At 43.2% G+C, this 17,669-nt stretch overlaps 4 protein-coding genes across 4 annotated transcripts; 2 read left to right on the forward strand and 2 right to left on the reverse strand.

The window, feature by feature from the left end:
- Positions 1-1,074: 1,074 nt before the first annotated feature.
- Positions 1,075-3,262, forward strand: cbx8a (chromobox homolog 8a (Pc class homolog, Drosophila)). Its single transcript, XM_053851817.1, has 5 exons — positions 1,075-1,240; positions 1,323-1,366; positions 1,631-1,696; positions 1,862-1,928; positions 2,389-3,262. Exons 1-5 carry the CDS (start codon positions 1,172-1,174, stop codon positions 3,061-3,063), a joined length of 921 nt encoding a protein of 306 aa, XP_053707792.1. The 5' UTR covers positions 1,075-1,171; the 3' UTR covers positions 3,064-3,262.
- Positions 3,263-5,024: 1,762 nt separating this feature from the next.
- LOC128751344 (meteorin-like protein) lies at positions 5,025-7,928 on the forward strand. The gene is made up of 4 exons (XM_053852313.1): positions 5,025-5,544; positions 6,294-6,685; positions 7,082-7,141; positions 7,297-7,928. The coding sequence occupies exons 1-4, from the start codon at positions 5,477-5,479 to the stop codon at positions 7,605-7,607; spliced, it is 831 nt and encodes a 276-aa protein (XP_053708288.1). The 5' UTR covers positions 5,025-5,476; the 3' UTR covers positions 7,608-7,928.
- A 1,208-nt stretch (positions 7,929-9,136) lies between these two features.
- On the reverse strand, positions 9,137-10,781 carry aqp8b (aquaporin 8b). The gene is made up of 5 exons (XM_053852058.1): positions 10,513-10,781; positions 10,326-10,452; positions 9,693-9,907; positions 9,477-9,611; positions 9,137-9,406 (listed from the first exon to the last, which is right to left on the reverse strand). The coding sequence occupies exons 1-5, from the start codon at positions 10,755-10,757 to the stop codon at positions 9,364-9,366; spliced, it is 765 nt and encodes a 254-aa protein (XP_053708033.1). The 5' UTR covers positions 10,758-10,781; the 3' UTR covers positions 9,137-9,363.
- Positions 10,782-12,302: 1,521 nt separating this feature from the next.
- On the reverse strand, positions 12,303-15,795 carry bri3 (brain protein I3). The gene is made up of 3 exons (XM_053852125.1): positions 15,301-15,795; positions 14,464-14,560; positions 12,303-13,165 (listed from the first exon to the last, which is right to left on the reverse strand). The coding sequence occupies exons 1-3, from the start codon at positions 15,452-15,454 to the stop codon at positions 13,033-13,035; spliced, it is 384 nt and encodes a 127-aa protein (XP_053708100.1). The 5' UTR covers positions 15,455-15,795; the 3' UTR covers positions 12,303-13,032.
- Positions 15,796-17,669: the final 1,874 nt, after the last annotated feature.

The raw sequence follows: 17,669 nt of genomic DNA on the forward strand, positions 1-17,669 counted from the left end.
ATATTTAGCGAATTATTTATTTTTATATATGTGTTAATAACTTGCTATTTTTTGTTACATTAGCCATGACACTGTCATCATCATCAAAAATATTCTTATTTATCAGTTCTTTAATAAATGTATGGCAAAATATGTCTTCCTTCCCGGTCCATTGTTGATGACGCAGTTATTAAATATTCTGAGATTTTTGCCCCAAAAAAGCATTTTTTCAAATTGTATTTTTAAAAAACAAAACTTGTAGTTAATGTAATTATAATTTAATTCAAATACATATGCTAACTCCAAATGCATGTCCATGGTGCATGTCCAACTATGAACCAGCCCTTTAAAAAGACGTCGCCAGTTTAACGTGGTTAATTCGCAAACTTCATTTAAAATGGTTTAGTCAGTCAAATCTGTTCAGTCACATAGTGCTACGAATAAAAATAGAAAGGAAAATCAGTCATTAACCTTGGTTGCAACGGATGCTTTAATTTGAATTCATAATAGAAGAGACACAACTAAAACCTGACCAATTTAATTTCCATATCCATAGAACTTTGGCATGTTTCACTGATATTTATTCATTTATTTCAATAGGTCATATCTACCTGTGGCTCTCTGGATTTTGAAAAAGTTATGGACTCGTATTTAAAAAGTGGTTATTACAATCCATAAGAAATTTCGCAGGAATAGAAATACCAGTGACATCCATGGCGGAATTAAATCCGTATGTTATGAACCGCGTTGAACGACATGTGCATGTGTTTATGTTGCAGAAGAGTGGGCGCTTATTTATTCATTTGAGCCGGTAAATTATCGCATCTAAGAAAAACTCTACAAGGAAACGTGGAGCTGCTGTGTTTCCACCGAACACTCCTGTTTCCTCCCTCCCTCCCTCACTTCATCGGTACACGGAAGGATTGAAGACATATCAATCCAAAATAATGTCGCGATCCGACATCACGGAGATCACGTGGATTCCGGACGCGAACATTCTTGCAGAACCACCGGGCTCCTCCCTCCTCGGAACCGCAGCGGTCCGCCCTGCCCACCGCGGCGCATGGCAACAGCAAAGACGTGATGACGTCCATTTTCAGATTGCGTATTATGGGATGTGCTGAATTAAAAAAAGCAGGGGAGGACGAGGGGGCCACAAAAATCTGAAATAAGAGGCGGGGATCGCAGAACCATGGAGCTCTCTGCCGTGGGCGAGAGCGTCTTTGCAGCGGAGTCGATCCTAAAGCGCAGAATCAGACGGGTTCGACCCATTTCTCGCCAGATCATGCGACACAACCCCGCGCGCGCGCGCGATGCTAACGCCACAAATGTTTGCTTTGCAGGGTCGCTGGGAATATCTGGTCAAATGGAAAGGCTGGTCTCTGAAGTGAGTATTGGAAATACAAACACGGAAGAACAGCGCTCCTCCTGGTGGTGCGCCGAACAGCCAGAACACAATAACGTCGGCTGTCTGTGCTCCCACGCCGTGTTTGCTGACTTAAATTATGTTTCGAGTTGTGCGGCTAGTTAGCTTTAGCAGCAGCTGCGTCACTGTCAGCGACGAAGAAGAGAAAGTGCTGCCAGCCGTCACGTGACTCTGGTGCTTGCCGTCAACTGTCACCGCGTCTCTTCTTCGCGGCTTTAATTGCAGGTACAGCACCTGGGAGCCCGAGGAGAACATCCTGGACCAGCGGCTGATCGCTGCCTTCGAGCAAAGGTGAGGAGCGCGGGAGCGGTACAGGCCTCTGAGCCGGGAGGGGGGAGCGGAGTTAATAAGTCGGGAGAAACTGTTGAGAAATGTCAACAAGTTTAGCGAGAAAACAAACTCACGCTTGGACTGATGTTGTTTTGTTGTTTTTGAAAATCCGTTTGTGTTCATCAGAGAACGCGAACGAGAACAGTTCGGGCCAAAAAAGAGAGGACCCAAACCCGAGACCTTTCTGCTGAAGGTAAGCGAGTCTTTCTGGGATCAGTCACAGAAGTATAAATGCATGCTCAAAAGTATATGCAAATATTCGCAAGATAAAATGAAATAACCTGATAGAGCACAGTATTTAAGTGCTATAATTTAAATGTATGATCCTGAATGGCACAGATCGACTATATAACGGCAAGTAAATGGGGAAAGTGTACTCTTCCTTGTTTTTTTTAAATGATTAAAAACAGAGTGATTTGACTGAGTTAGAATTTGGCAACCAAGAATTCTGGAGGCGCATAATTGATTTGAATGATCATATTCTGTTGAGTTAAAAGCTCAGTGTGATAATGTTTGTGACCCTGGAGAGAAGTCTGTAGAACACGTCTTGGACAGAAAGTGCGTCCTGAATAAATATTTCATCATTAAAACGCCGCCCTCTCCTCTTGTGGTAGCTTTACTCTGGAACTTCCGCATGTTTGTTCTGTCACCAGGCCAAAGTCAAAGAGCGGACGTATGAATTCAGAAAAGAGTCTGCGAAGGAAGTCCAGGAGCCGGTCAGAACTCCGCGGGCCCGTGAGGGTCTGCGCGCTGTGGTCCCCACCCTCTTCCCACCCAGCACAGTCAACCGAGGTGAAAGTGTTCACTACCCACCTCTGGATACAGAATTCAGGCCAAGAAAAGTGTCTGCCGCTGGAGCTGCCAAAAAGAGGGGGCGCAAACCAAAGGCGTATCAAGGGGCCCAGGACGGCCGGACGGGGCTTCTCCTTAAGAAAAGGAGGTTGTCAGATCCGTCTTTCAAACCATCCAGTCGCATTCCTGATCTCAGAGAGACGCCAGAGCTTATCCAACTGACCAGGAAGTTTCAGGAGAAGACCACTATCAGTCCGAAATCCAGCCATGAGCACCGATGCAAGGGGCCGTCGTACACCTGCACGTTCCCTCCAGGTGGCCAGGAGGGACTCAGAACTTTGGTGCAGACATCTGCTGGGCGTCTGAAGGACTTCTCTTTTTCCCAAAGCATTTCATCACAGGAACTGGGCTCCTCCTGGAGGCCCAGATGCAGCCATCTGGGCGCCGTGACGGTGACTGACATCACCTTTAACCTCCTGACTGTCACTTTTAAAGAGAACAGCACCGACAAAGGCTTCTTCAGAGATACAAGATGAAGGAAACTATCCAGTGATCAGGTCTGTTCCACTTGTCTTTGTAACACCACTTACAGAATGCTGCTTATTTACAGGAACACATTTCAGATGAACTTTTCAAACGGCCAGTTTTAATACTGTATGCTTAAATCAAAGCCTCCTACTGATGATTCCTTTATTGTGCCACTATATGTTGGATCAATAAAAAGGGAAATCTGAATGCACTGTCTCACCAGGCTGCTACCTCACACGAGAGACTCATTTATTTACGGAAGTGTTCTGAGGAAGGACTGAAATGCACGAGCGCAGAACATTTCAATCTTTATCAGTGAGACAAACTGTACGCTGCAGTGAGGTCCAGTTTAAGTGCTAAAACCTTCACAGTAAAATCCAGTTTCGTTGTCTTCTACTCGCCACTTCACATGAACCCGAGCTCCCTTTGATACGGCGTAATTTTAAAACGCAATTTACACCTTTGTTTTGTTTAACCGAGCCTCTGTGGTGGTGTGTTCGCCCCCAGTCAAACGGAACGGGCCTTTACAGATCCTTGCATGAACTAAAAGTAGTTATTTAAAGAAGCGGATTCAGCGCCTCCGTTCGGCCTTTAGTGTACAGACAAGTTGAGAAACTCTAATAAATAATCCTCGCGACAATCGGAGTGGTTTATTCAACTGTCGGGTATTTGATATTTTAAAGCGCCGTCAGAAGAGAACGCAAGTGTTCAGACGCCAAAGTCATTGCTTTAAGATTCACGCATGAGTGAGTTTTACTGTCCGAATAGCTCTAGTGCTCTAACTGAATGATGTTAACCACTTTAATAAAGGTGTAGTTACAGTCAGCGCCTCGTATCGCCGCATTGTTTTGCTGTCCGTGTGTCGTTCGACTTGAAATGCCGCTGCACAGTGTTTAAAAACATGTGAAACCTGATGACTGTGTGTGATAATAACATCTCAGTTGGGATGTTTCATGAGAACAAAATGCTCGAATTCATTCTGTTGCATTATCTATTGAGTTTATTTAAACCGAGAGGCGTTTTCCGTCGCATGTCTGTGTCCGTGAAGGCCTCACTCCGGAACCTGCGTTCACGCCACCCGCACCTTGCTTTCCTTAACTGTTACCGTTCGGTATAAAGAGTAATCTTAATATTTCAAGTTCAACATTGACTTAGCCCGGTATATATCAATACCTTTATAAAATTGCGCGTTTCTGTGATGCGCGTTAGTGATGTTGACGCAACTGCGCGGTAGAGAAATCACCTGGATATTTGCGGAGTCAACAAACGCCTTTTAATTTTAAGATGTATAGAATGTTTCTCTGAAACTTCCTGGTGATCGCGAAAAAGTGGCGCGCACCGGAGCCATGAGGAGACCTGGGTGGTCACGCTTCATCGGTTCACCTCCACAAGAGGTCGCCACCAGTGCGACCTTGACGCCGTGCCAAGTTCCTGTCCGGCAGCCGGAGGACTGTCGCGTATTGGTCGAGAAGTGCGACAACTTTGTCGCCATTGTATCCATCGAATCTGCTGAGTTACTCGCGTGCATCTGCTACAGCAATTGATATATATAAATATAATTTATTTTAAACATGAAGAAGACTAGTTGTCAGCTACAAACCCGTCATCCCTCCCGTAATGTTGCCTGCAGCCAACAGGGGGCGCCAACAACACGCATGTCGTCACTTGGCCTACTTTTTAAACACAAAGGTGAAGGGATTGTGATAAATGAATGGAACAAGCTGAGGTTCGATTCCAACTGGGGTCTCGGTGAGTAATACTTCTTCAGTAGTTCTACATGAAAAAGAGCGAGTTTAAGAGGTTACCGACTTTTTCAGGTTCTTATTTGTCTCCACGAACTTATTTTTGTGTGTTCACAAGTCTTGTAAACCTTCTGTGTATTTATGTTTTTGACTACTCTGCTTTGCATACATTCGAATTAAAATGTGTGTATATATATGTATATATATGTATATATATATATATATATATATATATATATATATATATATATCCTTAGTGTACAGTATGTCTGTATTTTGTCAGTATATCTGTCCTTGTGTTTATGCTGCCCATTGTTTTGTGCGTTGTTTGTCCTTCTGTTTCATATATTTATTTACACTGGATTGTTTTCACTTTTGACACATGAATACATTTTTGTATATATACTGTATATTTATTTGTACATTTACTAGCGTTTTTTTCACCTCTCATGGAATAACATTCATTATATTGCTTCAGATGACCGTCACAACATGAAAACATTTTTGCCCCCGGGCGCCCCGTCACTGGTCCTTGCCGACCCTGCCCTCCAGACACGCCCCCTGCAGTCTCCACCGCGACGCTTTCTTTCCCTCCGCCACAAACACTTGACTCTCCAGCCATGATCTTCCACCGACGACTTGGATCTTTTGCAGTTTTCGAATTGGACTTTCCTGAACGATGATTATTTTTATGTTAGTGGCGGTTTTCCGGTTCTGTGCTGGCGATCCGTGCAACTGGACCGGGAGGTGAGATGATCGAACTCGTCGGTTAAAACTTTTAATGCTTCGATTCTAGTCATTGGAAATACTGATTAACGGAGAATTGAACTCTTTCCCCAACTGTACAATACTATTTTGATAAGTGCTTCAAAATAAGTTGCTGCGTGTCTTTAAAATCGTCAAAAGTGGCCGTTATATATCGTTAAATATATCAGATTAGTGTTGCAAGGAACGAAAAAGCTGTCCATTTATGAATTTGGGGAAGAGTAGTGTACCTCCTGACGTTACGTTACACTGGGAAGCTTTGAACGAGACATTTTTATTACCATTTTAAATCTTCAGTCAAAAATAATTAAATCGCTGAGAGAAGATGAGGTGGATTAATATTTATCAATATTTTTAGTGATAATTAGTGTTGCAGAAACGACAAAAAAAGCAGGGAAAACTTTAATATGAGAACATCATTGACGTTATCAATCTTAGTAATATAACTATTGAGTTATTTTGGCAGAAAAATTAGGTGATAAAGTTGAATGTTGAGATTTGAAATTGTCGGTCGTGATAGCCACCCTGTAATTGTGGGATGTAGTTCTTGTGTGTAAGTGTAGAAAAATCCATTTTTATTTTTAGATTTTACATGTTAATCCATGCTAAGGTGAACTACAGGGGTCGACCTAAGGACCATTGCTGTTCAGTTCATTTTAAATGGAGTATTATTTGGTAAACAGCATGGTCTTCATCTGAGTCATTTTCTGATTTCTTCCCACCGTGTCCAGTTGGTTGAACCCAGGCGAGGACCCCAGGATCATCCTGCAAGTGCGACTTCGCTGCTCCGAAGGCTCAGTGAGGTGGCTCCACCCGGGCCACGCCATCAGGGTGGTGCTGGAGCCGAACCTCTCATCGACCAGACACACAACCGTGTGCATCAAACCCTCGCCTTCCTTAAGTGGCGCCAGCGTCTTTGTGGAGCGTTTTGGGAAGCTGCACCCGCTGGCGACGGACGAGGGGAAGTCACAGCAGGTGACCTGTTACCACGAATATGGACCTGAACTGCCAGCCATTTACATCCAGACGGGCCCGCAGCGTGAGAGGCCATGGAGCCGACAAAGACTGGGATTCAAGTACGAACTCCTGGGCAACAGGAGCTCCGACCTTCAGCACCTGCCGAGTGAGTTCTTTCCTCAGATCGTGGGTAGTTTAATCCCAAATGTGAGATGCTCAGCTGCCGGCCACCATGGTGTTTGGCGCCCAGCAACAAAGGCAGGGCGCTGCAGGGGAGGCTGCAGGGCATCAAACCCAAGACCCTTGAATGGAGAGTGCAAACATATCTCAGATTCCACAGATGCCTGGTCATTGTGATGTCACCGGCCTGCGGTGCGGAGTGGGTCCACTGCTGATATTGGACTTCTACAATAGGAGGCGGAGTCTAAACTAGGCTGAACGCACGCTCAGCATTCTTTCATTTAACCTCTGCGTTCTCCCTGGAGTTTGTGTCTGGGAGTTCTGTGGAGACATTGTGTTTTTGACTTGGCTCTAACAAAAAACCTTCACCTTCCCTTCACAGCTTCCTGTCAGCCTTGCGATGACGTTCGACTCCTCAGCGCCATCTGCAGCAGTGACTTCGGTGGGTGCTTCTGTCTTCATCTATCCATCGCCCCTCACTTATTCAGGCAGGTCGAGGGGGCAGCAGCCTATCTATGGGCGGCCATCTTGGCTTGCTCTCTGACCTCTTTATCGGTTATATTGATATATCAGTAAAATCATGCTCTCCCTCCGCAGTGGTCCGGGGTCACATCCAAGGGGTCACCCACCACACCGGTCGCCAAGCGTCTCAGGTGGAGGTGAGCGCAGTGCGGGTCTACTGGCAGCGCGGCGGAGTCTTCGAGGCGCGGGGGCCGCACTGGCGCGGCCGCATACACACGCACCTTCAGTGCCAGGTGAAGCCAGGAGGTGGCGTGTTTCTCTTCATGGGCTCCGAGCACTTTGGGGAAGCTTGGTTGGGATGCGCACCGCGGTTTAAGGACTTCCTGTTGCTGTACCGGAGAGCCAAGGCAGCGCAAGAAAATTCCTGCGACTTCCCCCTGGACTGAGACGGACCCTCGCCTGAGTGTGACTCCCGCCGACCAAAGATCAGACATTCAGTTTCAGTCACATCTCAAAGCTGCCTCACTGTTTCTTACGCGCTAAATGTCTATGTAATATGTGTTTATTGTTGTTATTTTCTAAGCTTCTTTCTCCCCCAAATAAAAAGCCAAACCAGCCAAGATGGCCGAAGCTCCTGTCACTTTTGTGTGTCCCCTAGCTGAGAAGACGAATGGGCAGATGTGGGGCCCCAAAGCTGTGTGACCCTCCTCTGGGATACGCCCAGAAGATGGGAACAAATAATTGACTTTTCAAACCAAGCGCTTAAAGAATCCTCACGGTGGCTGAGCAGGGAGCACAAATTGGTGCGGTGAACTTTTGACAGGGACTAAACTGCTGCCAATGAAAGTGTAAATGAGCAGTGGCTGAATGGGGATCTCACAATGACCCTGCGGTGACAAGGCTCCCAGCAGACATAATGAGCATTGTTGCGGCTGCTGTCGCCCCGAAAACATCAGGGCCATTGATGAAGCTCAGCTCGGCCCTGCGCTTCTCCCTTCTACGCCTTGGAAAGGAAGTCACCTGGAATAAGTTACATATAATAAGAATGTAACAAAATTAATAACAATAGAATCTTTTGAATGAATTAAAAACGAATAACATCCAACACAAGTATATGATTTTTCTTTTTACTTTTTATATATGTGGAAAAATCAAAGCATTCAAAAAATTATGAATTAATATTATTTATATTACTTGTATCAATATCCTTTTTTATTTAAACAGATTTAACTGATGTATTTATTTTTTTACTTTATTTTTTATATTTGAAAAAATATATTTTTAAAAGGAATAAAAGGAATAAAAGGAATAAAGGAATATTTATTATTATTTATATTAATGTCATCTTTTCTTTATCATCATTATTTTATCATTTTAGGTGATTTTAATTTACTTTATTCGTCTTAGTATTTAAATTATTGTAAAAAATTCAAAACATATTTTCATAAAAAATACAAAATAAAAAGTAGTTTAAAAAAGTGAAATCTTAAAACATTTAATCTTAAAACCTATATATTTATGTGTTTAAAAATGTAATGACATTTAAAAAATGGGGCAAATTAAAACAAAGATAGACAAAAGGAAAGAAATAAGAGAAAAATCAAAATATATTATTAGTATTATTATTATTATTGTTAGCTTAGCTTAAAAAATCATTTAAATAGAGGATAAAATTAATACACCATTCATTTTCTTTCTTTCCTGTTGTCTAGTTGTTGTCCACAGTTTTTTTTAATCTCTTACTAGTATATACTTACTAGTATGTATATTCATAAAGCCAACTCATATATTTATTTCTGATTTATAACACTTATGTTTGTGAGTTTTGGCCTCTAAAATAAAATATGCATATTTTTATTCCACATTTTAAATGTTATTTATGAACAAATACCGTAGTTCCATATAAACAAATCATTTTTGCAGCATTGTTTATTGATCATTGTTATTTCCAAACCAATGTGCTTTTCTTCTTCACTTTAACCTGTGTGTTTTCAGTGATCTGTGACGGTGAAACTAGCCGCTCCTGTTCAATAACAGTTTGGAGAAGCCTCAGTGGAATCTCAAAATAAGTCACTCATCTCCCAAATCAGTGACTAATAGTCAGTGTGAGGCGTCGACTCTCCTGTTGGATCATTCACAGCCGTGTTTGGATTCACTGAGAAACTGCTCTCTTTGATCGGCAGGCAGTGGTGCTGAGGTGCTTCACTTCTGGATCAGTCGAATGGTTCTGTCTCCGACGAGCAGCCTGGAAGGGAGCGAGGCCGACGGTTGGTTCACAGTCGGGCCTGACCCCCGGGTTATTGCGTGGTACTTACCGGACCAGCGCGACTGCGATCAGAGCTCCAGCGACTGGACCCACCCAGTAGACCCAGTGATAGACCCAGTAGCTGCTCACTAATGCTGGACCAAAGGCTCTGGCTGGGTTGAGACAGGCGCCGGACACGCCCCCTCTTTAAACACATCCCTCGGAGGTCAGAAAACCGACTTTGGGCTCGGCGAACGGTGGCACTTTCAGGGCAAAGAAAACTCACCCGGCCATGATGTTGAAGACCACGGTGAGGCCCACCAGCACGGGCGCCGTGGGGCTCTTGGTTCTGCTGTTGACGGCCCCCAGCAGCAGCACCAGGGAGATGAGACACGTCATGGCGATCTCAGCCATCACTGCCGCCCCGACCTGATCGTCCGACTGCAGCATGGCAAAGGAGCCGCCGTGGGCTTTCCCAAAGTTTTCTCTCGAGGTCATGACCTGAGGTACAATTGAGCTGGACTGTTTCATAAATATCAGAACTCAAATATATGGCTATATTATAACTACTTTAACTTGACAATAAATACATTTTTGGGACTTTCACGACACTTTATTGATGCGGTTTCATGAAACAGCATCCTGATTTCAAGAGGCCACCAGGGGGCACTGTCTGCTGCAAAATGTTTGCTCTTGAACAACTAATTCAACGAAACCTCACATCATTTTTTTTCTAAACAAAGAGCACCATCTAGTGGATTCTGACAATGAACCCCTCAATACTGTTTCATGGTACCTCATCTGCCCATCGCTACAGTGGGCCCCTGGAGGGCCTGAAAAACTGAGGTTTCTACTCTGCATATTTTCGATGGTGTGTTGTCAGTTAGATATTTACAATGAACTCAGTTGCAAACGTTACCTTGGCCAGTGCAGCCCCCAGGGCCCCTCCTGCCAGCTGACAGGCGATGAAAGGGGCCACCATCCTCAACTTGATGCCTGCACACAGGTAGATGGCCAGTGTGAAGGCTGGGTTGAAGTGGGAGCCGCTGGCGGACAGAGAACAGGCTTCAGCTGTGGTGTCCACTCAGGCCAAGCGTGAAGCTCACCTGATCTCAGCGAAGCAGGACACCAGCACGATGATGGCCAGGCCGTGGACCAGCGCCGGCTGCAGCCTCCCTCCACCCTCCGGGTTCTCGATGACAGACAAACATCCGATGAACACGAACAGCATGGTCCCCAGGAGCTCGGCCAGGCACGGCTGCACGTGCCTCTCGAAGCTGTTGGCGGGTCTTGATGGATCTGGTTTGGAGTCCAGTTTCAAGAAAGACGTCCTGGCTTCACTCAGTTCCATGGTCCTCGGCAGATGAACCGTCTGTCACGGCCGCAGCTGAAGATGTGACGTTAGCTTTCCTGGAACATGGCAATATCTGAGGATGAACTTTGGCATGTGGGTTAAACTCTGGTAAATATTGCTCCACAGACTCCGTCTCTTATTAATCTGAGATAACCTATTCACGCGGGCGACGTCTCCCCGGGACAGACATTCCACCGGATCCTGACCTGACACATATTTCATGAGGAAAAACTGCTGCTCAACATGATCGAAGCTCAGGAGATTCCAACATGACACACGTGTGAGAGAGAGACTGAGATTACTGCTCAAACAAATCAAACCAAAAAACACATTTTTATCTTGGAATGAGGAGAATTATGCGTCAAATTCATTTAAACAAATTACTGAAATTTTAATCAAATATAATATAGAATAGAATAGAATATAGAAACAAACATGGAAAACTATTGGAAGTGAATATAAAAATATTCCAAATGTCATGATATGAAATACCAAACTGTCAAAAATAATAATAACAAAATAAATAGAATGTAGATTTTAAAGACAATTTAAATCTTAATGGATTGAAAAAAAGTGACTTTTAAATTGGTTAAGCAAAACTTCATCGTCAGGACTACTAGAATAACATTTAATAATAATAATAACAACCTACACTTATAGTTTTATGAGCAGCTGACTCACTTCTCTTCTTCATCTCGATATAAACATTCACCAGTTCACATGAGCGATGAGGTCCAGAGGTCCTTGACACCACTAAATCTCACACCGCAATACGGGGTCATAACCCACATGATAAGAGAATCACGCACCTGAAACGCACATGATCCCGTCAGAAGCAACGAGATTTATTAGCGAGAGCCACCCGGTGGTTAGTGCTGATGCAGAGTTGACCACAAGAGGGCAGTGTTTTCTCCACGAGAACGACTTTACTTTACTTGACACTTGTTATTGGACGTAATTTGCAGTTAAATAATTAAATAAAATACAAACATTTTCAGTCACCAAACAAAATTGTTTACACAATTAAAATTAGTTCATTATATAAGTAATAGAGGATCAATGCCATTTCACATATCACAAGAGGTCACAGCGCCACCCATCGTCACGGAGACGCCACTATTTATGAATGATTCACTAAGTCGATTAAATGATCTAAGTAAGATGATTTTCTTACTTGTGAATGAATGGATGTTTATGTCAATCCCCTCTACTACATTGTATTGTAAATGTGTTTATAAATAGGTGCCTCAAATTACCTCAAACAACAGTTTGTCTAAAAAATGTATATGTATAAAAAAATCTGGGTCCTTTATTGTCGCTTACTACAACTTTATATAGGCACTTTATAATAGAATTAATCATAAATTTATTGCGATCATATTTGACTGATCATGTGCTGAAACATTACTGTCTTTAGTCTTCAGAATGGATTTGGTCACCAGTGTATTTTCAGCTCTAAACTGTCAACAACAATCATATGTGTCAGGAGCCAAAGATGTGTTGATGTGAAGCAACAAAACAAGGCGATGGTGCAGCGTTGTGCATTACTCAGACTTTATTGGGACGCGGTAATAGAACTGACTGTATGAAAATAGTATTTTACATTTTGGAGATTTCAGAATTGTCATGCACAAGCCATCTATATGAAACATGGAAATAGTCACAAATCAAACGACACAAATACTGACGCAGCATTCATATATATATATTCATATATTGATATAAAAAGTAACAATCATCTGCAAGCGTGAGACCAAATCCGCACCGTTGTTTTTTCAATGGCGATGAGTTGTGATTGTCTGGCAGGGAGGAATGGCACTGGAAACCAAGCGCGCTCTTCGCCACGCTCGGTTGTCTGACAGGAACCTCTCTACAGTGATCCGGGCGTCCGGGTTTTAGATTAGTACCTGAGGTCCGCGGCGGCTCTGGGAAGTAGCCGAGCAGAGTAGTCAACAGTGCAAATATGGCCCCCGAGAATATCAACAGAATCAGCTTTAGCTGCGAGAAATCACCGATGTCATTATTGCATTAGAAAAAATAAATCCTGTTCGGAACCTAAATCGATGCCAAGCACGGTGATTCAGCGTTAAAAAACAAAAACAAATAAACAATGGCGAAGCGAAAATGATGACTCGGCATGTTGTCGTGAAGGCACCCACAACGCACTGCAACAGAAAACATAGACTCGAAGGCTCATGGCAGAAGCGTCTCCATCAGCTGCTGAAGCGCCAGAATGTGCAAGGTAGACACGAGTGCCGTCGTTTTGGTCCCTTTAGCCGAAGGTGGCGCCGCAGTTGGGACACCGCCGCTGACGCAGAGCGAAGCAGAAGAGAATACCGATGGGGAAGAAGAAGATGGCGCACAGAATGCCCAGACAGGTGAAGTCGTCCTCCAGGACGCCGACTCTGTGGGCGGAAGGAAGGAAAGAAACTGTCAACACAACTGAAAGTGAGATACTGACAGACGGAGAGTCCAGTACTGAAGTCGCTACTTTAACTCTAACAACTGAAGGTGAAATCACAGGCATCTTTCAATCAAAACATTAAACAATTACAATGAAAATAAAACTAGGACCAGGCTTAGCTTGGAAAACAACGCTAGGAAGAAGAACACATAAAACAACAATGTTAATTCTGAAATTGCATTTGGAAAATAAATATGATCAAAACAATTTTCACTACTACAACTTAAAAAATATTTATTTCAATAAAATAAAAATTTCAAACTTTTGACAGACTTTTAAAAGACGATTCTAATAAAATATGTGGAAATAATAGTTGTAACAATGAAACAAAATATCAAATTTTAATAATAATAACAAACATAGAAACTAACTAATAAAGTATTTTATGAAAAACTAATATTATTAAATGTTTAAGAAATGAATAACTGCACATGTAAAACAACAAACGTTTTTGTCATAATACAACTATACATATGATCACATCATTTCATGTGAAATGATTTATTACTTTACAGTACTTGTAGTAGTAATTCGATCTGGTTCCAGTTTAAAGAATAAAAAGAATATTGATTTTCAGACTCATATGGGACACGGAGCAGCGAGTCACTGGCTGGGTTAGGTTCAAACGCAGCACTTAAAATCCAAGTGTGACGGTAAACAAGTGAAACAGCAGTGAAACAGCAGGTCTCATGACGGAGACACGCCGACCAGTGCGGACAGTCAATCTGCCCCAGGACTCGTCTGCGTGAAGCAGCAAATCGTTTTCACTCCTGGATCCCGAGTCCCACGTGTTTGAGAGGGAGAACATGCGATGTCATGCCTAGATATGAGGCTTTTGAAGTCAAATTAAAGGTTAAAAAGTTCACGCTTTACGAGTTCATCGGCCTGAATGACAGCAGAGTGGCGCTGAGCGCGTCAGGTAAGTAGGTGAGAAGCATTTCATTTCCCTGTGACTCTGGCTGCCGTCACATGCTGAGGCTGGAGCATGTGACTCACAGGATGATAACGTCAGGTTTGGGGAAACGCTTTGCTCAAAATCATTTCCTGTCGAGGGCCACCGCGGAAAACACGAGAGAAAACTAGCAGATCGATCTGGAGAAAGTGGATTTTACACAGCAGCCACGAGACCCGGGTCACCAGATCCAAGCGTGAAAACTCACTCTGACTAGTGGAGTTTGACTCTTCAAGCCTGGTTAGAAAGGAGTGAGACTGAGGGAGTCACGTGTCTGGGGAGCTCACCTGCAGGCTGGACAGCCTCCCACCACCACCACCGAGGGCTGGATGATGTAGGCGCCGGAGTAGGGCTGCTGGGACACCGGGGGCACCGGGGAGTACGCTGTCGTGGGACAGAGCAAACGACACATATAAATGAACAAGAAAAAATACTGACATAAACAATATAATCACATTATTTAATGCCTACATTAGTGATGAATATTTTAAAATTGGCAAGCAATTTAAGCAAATAAAAGCAAGATCATTGAGTAGTTTAATATATTGAGCCATTAAAAAAGTGAATAAATCACGATAGAATCGATATTTTTTCCTTTTCATTCGCCCACTTCTCTTCCCATAATGACTTTACCACTTGTGTCAATCAAATGGCATTTGAGTGAACTTTGGAACCACATGTCAGTTCACAAGAGATAAACACTTTCCCTCAAACACCACTTTCCGGAGAGATATCACGTCTAGTTTTCGGCACAAAAGCAGCCAAGTTTCTGTAGAGGAGAAGCTCAACTTCACATGAACTGTTGCAGACAGAATGAACTATCAGTTGTGAGGAAGCCCTGGGTCAGACCCAGGTTGTGTCATTATCTAATAAAAATGTTTGTAAAAGTAAAGTATGTGGCGTGTGTTGACAAAGACGTGACTTCCTGGATGTATGTTGGAGCTCTTACACAACAGTCAGATGATAGTTGACATCAACAAACTGTCAGGGTGAAGTCAATATGCTCAGATGTTTGTCTTATTTGACCCCGAACACGCGCTCATCTTATCGCCTCGTATAAGCGAGAGTTGGCGGTTCGAAGCCGCGAGGGCGGAAGTGTGTGGAGGTCCGACCCCAGCACTCACCTTGTCCGGCGGGGTACTGGTAGGGCGGCGGGGCGGGGGGAGGAATGGCTCCGTAGCCGTGTGGCTGGTGCCCCCCGGCTCCGTACTCGTAGGGCCCGGAGACCGTGTTGTAGGCTGGGGGTCGGTCCTGGAGGATGGGCTTCCCGTCCACCATCTCCGCAGACGGTTCACGACCTCGGCTCGTCTGCTTGCGTCGTCGCTACCACCGCGCGGCGGCTACTTCACTGACCGGTGAGACGTTCACTGACCCGACAAAAACAAAGAGAAGACGCTGCGCAGTAGTGAAACTTCGTCCCTCTCCATACGCCAACTTTGTCCCCGGCGGCGCGACCAAGACTCGTGTCGTCGACGGGAATGAGCGGGAATGGAACGGTTAACTTAACTCCATGACTCTGCGCGCGCTCGGTCCGTGGGTGGCTGCACAACAATCATGTGTCATCGCAGCGGGTCAGAACCGAGCTGGAGCTTTTGCTTTCTGTCTGGAGTGTCAGTCACAAGAGGGGAATCATGTGATGAGGAAGGCTTCTTAAAGAGACAGGACACCAAAACAGCGAGGCGTCGCCAAACCGTTCATCTCAGACCGAGGGCTTTTTAAATGTCGGTTAAAATGAATATGTCATCTTCACTCCTCGATTTATGTTAGTGAAATGACGTGAAGTGCAACTGGAGTATGTAATGAGATCCATTTCACATTTTTACCCAGACATTTGGCCGATATTACACTTATCGTCCATCGTTTTTTTTCTCCCCTCTCAATAAAAATAAAACGAGATCATGCATTATTATGACATGAGCAACTCAGCATAGTTACATAAAATTAAGGTTTGCATTACTTTGCTGCTGTCTTGGCGGAAACCAGGTTTTTCCACCACCAGGTGTAGGTGTTCCTCACAAAAGTATTTGGAGTACTGTACATTCAAAACCAAACAAAACAACAGCACTGCCACATTGGATGGACTGTACTTTGTAAGCCATATAAGCAAGGTCCTAATACTACTGCAAAAAACGTGAATAAGTTCATGAAAGATGATGCCCTTTTTCATAATAATAAAATAACAATATTGAAGAACTCTTAAAATATAACTAAACGTAAACAAGTGTCACCCAATAATTGTACTTAGTGTCGTCACTTTGTCACCTAACTGTGATGTGTAATTGCAGGGCAACTGTAATAACTGCAGCATTACAAGACCAAGTCGATGCATGTGAGGTATGTCTTTTAATGTTGTCAAATAATATGTGAGTGAATCAGATAACACAGCAGCCTGTTGTCTAGTGTGCAAAAGGTAAAAAACACAACAGAAATGTTCACTTCAGACATGAAACCCATGAGGTGTGACGCACCAGGACATGAACTTGGAGTTGAAAAATACCCTGCAAGCCTTAAAGATTTACTAATGGACCAGTAAATAGCATGTTTGCACACTGGACGTCACATGGCGGGTCACCTGGCTTCACAAGACTCACAGTATGTTCAAGAATGACACACATATGCTCTTGTTTGTGTAACTGTACAATGGCTTGGTCACTGAGAGCTTATGCACGGACTTGTTGACTTGTTATTGTCACTTTCCTTCAGATAAATCACAACAACTCATAGATATTAAAAACAAAAAACTTAGAGACAAATAGTAATTTAATTACTATTATTAATTAATTTATTTTCGTAATTGGGGTAAAGCATGGAAACCACCAACATGAAACCGGAATCCGGACGCAAACATTTTAACTATTTTGGAGAACAGTCATTACCAGAAGGAGCAGTTTAAGTTAAGTTCAGTGTTGGGCACAATTGTAATTTTTATAGCAAATAATTTGTGGCTTCCCTGATTTTCCTTTTTCTTATCATCTTCCCTTTTTTTTGTCAAAACATGAGAAAGACTACAAAACAATCATCAAGTGTGTAATAAAGAAATAAAATGTATTTCCATTTGTACTTTATCTTCTGATGATCTTTCTCGACTAAAGTCTAACTCTCTCAAACAAGTCACATTAATTGGACTTAAATATGCTCACTCGAATAAACAGAATAAAAAACAATTAAATAAAGGGTAAATATATATAATATATATGACTGGTTGCTGAAATTAAAAAACTTTTTCCAGCAATTTGCGGGTAAATTTCAGCTCCTGACTTTCAAACCGAAGTTTAAAGACTGTTGTTCTGTCTAATAAGTGACATTAAGGTCTGTTGCCGGTGAGTTTCTGCGCGGTCATACACTAAACAAACAGGTAAAACACACCTTCACCTCAATTATTCATCCAGTCTGGAATAAATTATTAAAATATTAGCAGCGGTAGCAGTAGCGGTCCTGGGCTGTCAGAACGGACCAATGGGGGAGCATGATGCCTCACTCCTGCTGTGCTTCA

This window comes from Synchiropus splendidus, chromosome 19 (assembly GCF_027744825.2).
Source record: "Synchiropus splendidus isolate RoL2022-P1 chromosome 19, RoL_Sspl_1.0, whole genome shotgun sequence".
NCBI lineage: Eukaryota > Metazoa > Chordata > Actinopteri > Syngnathiformes > Callionymidae > Synchiropus > Synchiropus splendidus.

Bases quoted from the DNA above. Each gene is read 5' to 3' on its own strand.
- cbx8a (XM_053851817.1), top strand. From the start codon at position 1,172: ATGGAGCTCTCTGCCGTGGGCGAGAGCGTCTTTGCAGCGGAGTCGATC. The intron at 1,241-1,322 runs GTTCGACCCATT...TTTGCTTTGCAG, and splicing joins TAAAGCGCAGAATCAGACGG to GGTCGCTGGGAATATCTGGT. The intron at 1,929-2,388 runs GTAAGCGAGTCT...TTCTGTCACCAG, and splicing joins CCGAGACCTTTCTGCTGAAG to GCCAAAGTCAAAGAGCGGAC.
- LOC128751344 (XM_053852313.1), top strand. From the start codon at position 5,477: ATGATTATTTTTATGTTAGTGGCGGTTTTCCGGTTCTGTGCTGGCGAT. The intron at 5,545-6,293 runs GTGAGATGATCG...CACCGTGTCCAG, and splicing joins CCGTGCAACTGGACCGGGAG to TTGGTTGAACCCAGGCGAGG. The intron at 7,142-7,296 runs GTGGGTGCTTCT...CTCCCTCCGCAG, and splicing joins CATCTGCAGCAGTGACTTCG to TGGTCCGGGGTCACATCCAA.
- aqp8b (XM_053852058.1), bottom strand. From the start codon at position 10,757: ATGGAACTGAGTGAAGCCAGGACGTCTTTCTTGAAACTGGACTCCAAA. The intron at 9,908-10,325 runs GTAACGTTTGCA...ATTGTACCTCAG, and splicing joins TGGGGGCTGCACTGGCCAAG to GTCATGACCTCGAGAGAAAA. The intron at 9,407-9,476 runs GTAAGTACCACG...GCTCCCTTCCAG, and splicing joins ATCGCAGTCGCGCTGGTCCG to GCTGCTCGTCGGAGACAGAA.
- bri3 (XM_053852125.1), bottom strand. From the start codon at position 15,454: ATGGTGGACGGGAAGCCCATCCTCCAGGACCGACCCCCAGCCTACAAC. The intron at 14,561-15,300 runs GTGAGTGCTGGG...GTCCCACGACAG, and splicing joins CCAGTACCCCGCCGGACAAG to CGTACTCCCCGGTGCCCCCG. The intron at 13,166-14,463 runs GTGAGCTCCCCA...TTCCGCCCACAG, and splicing joins GGAGGCTGTCCAGCCTGCAG to AGTCGGCGTCCTGGAGGACG.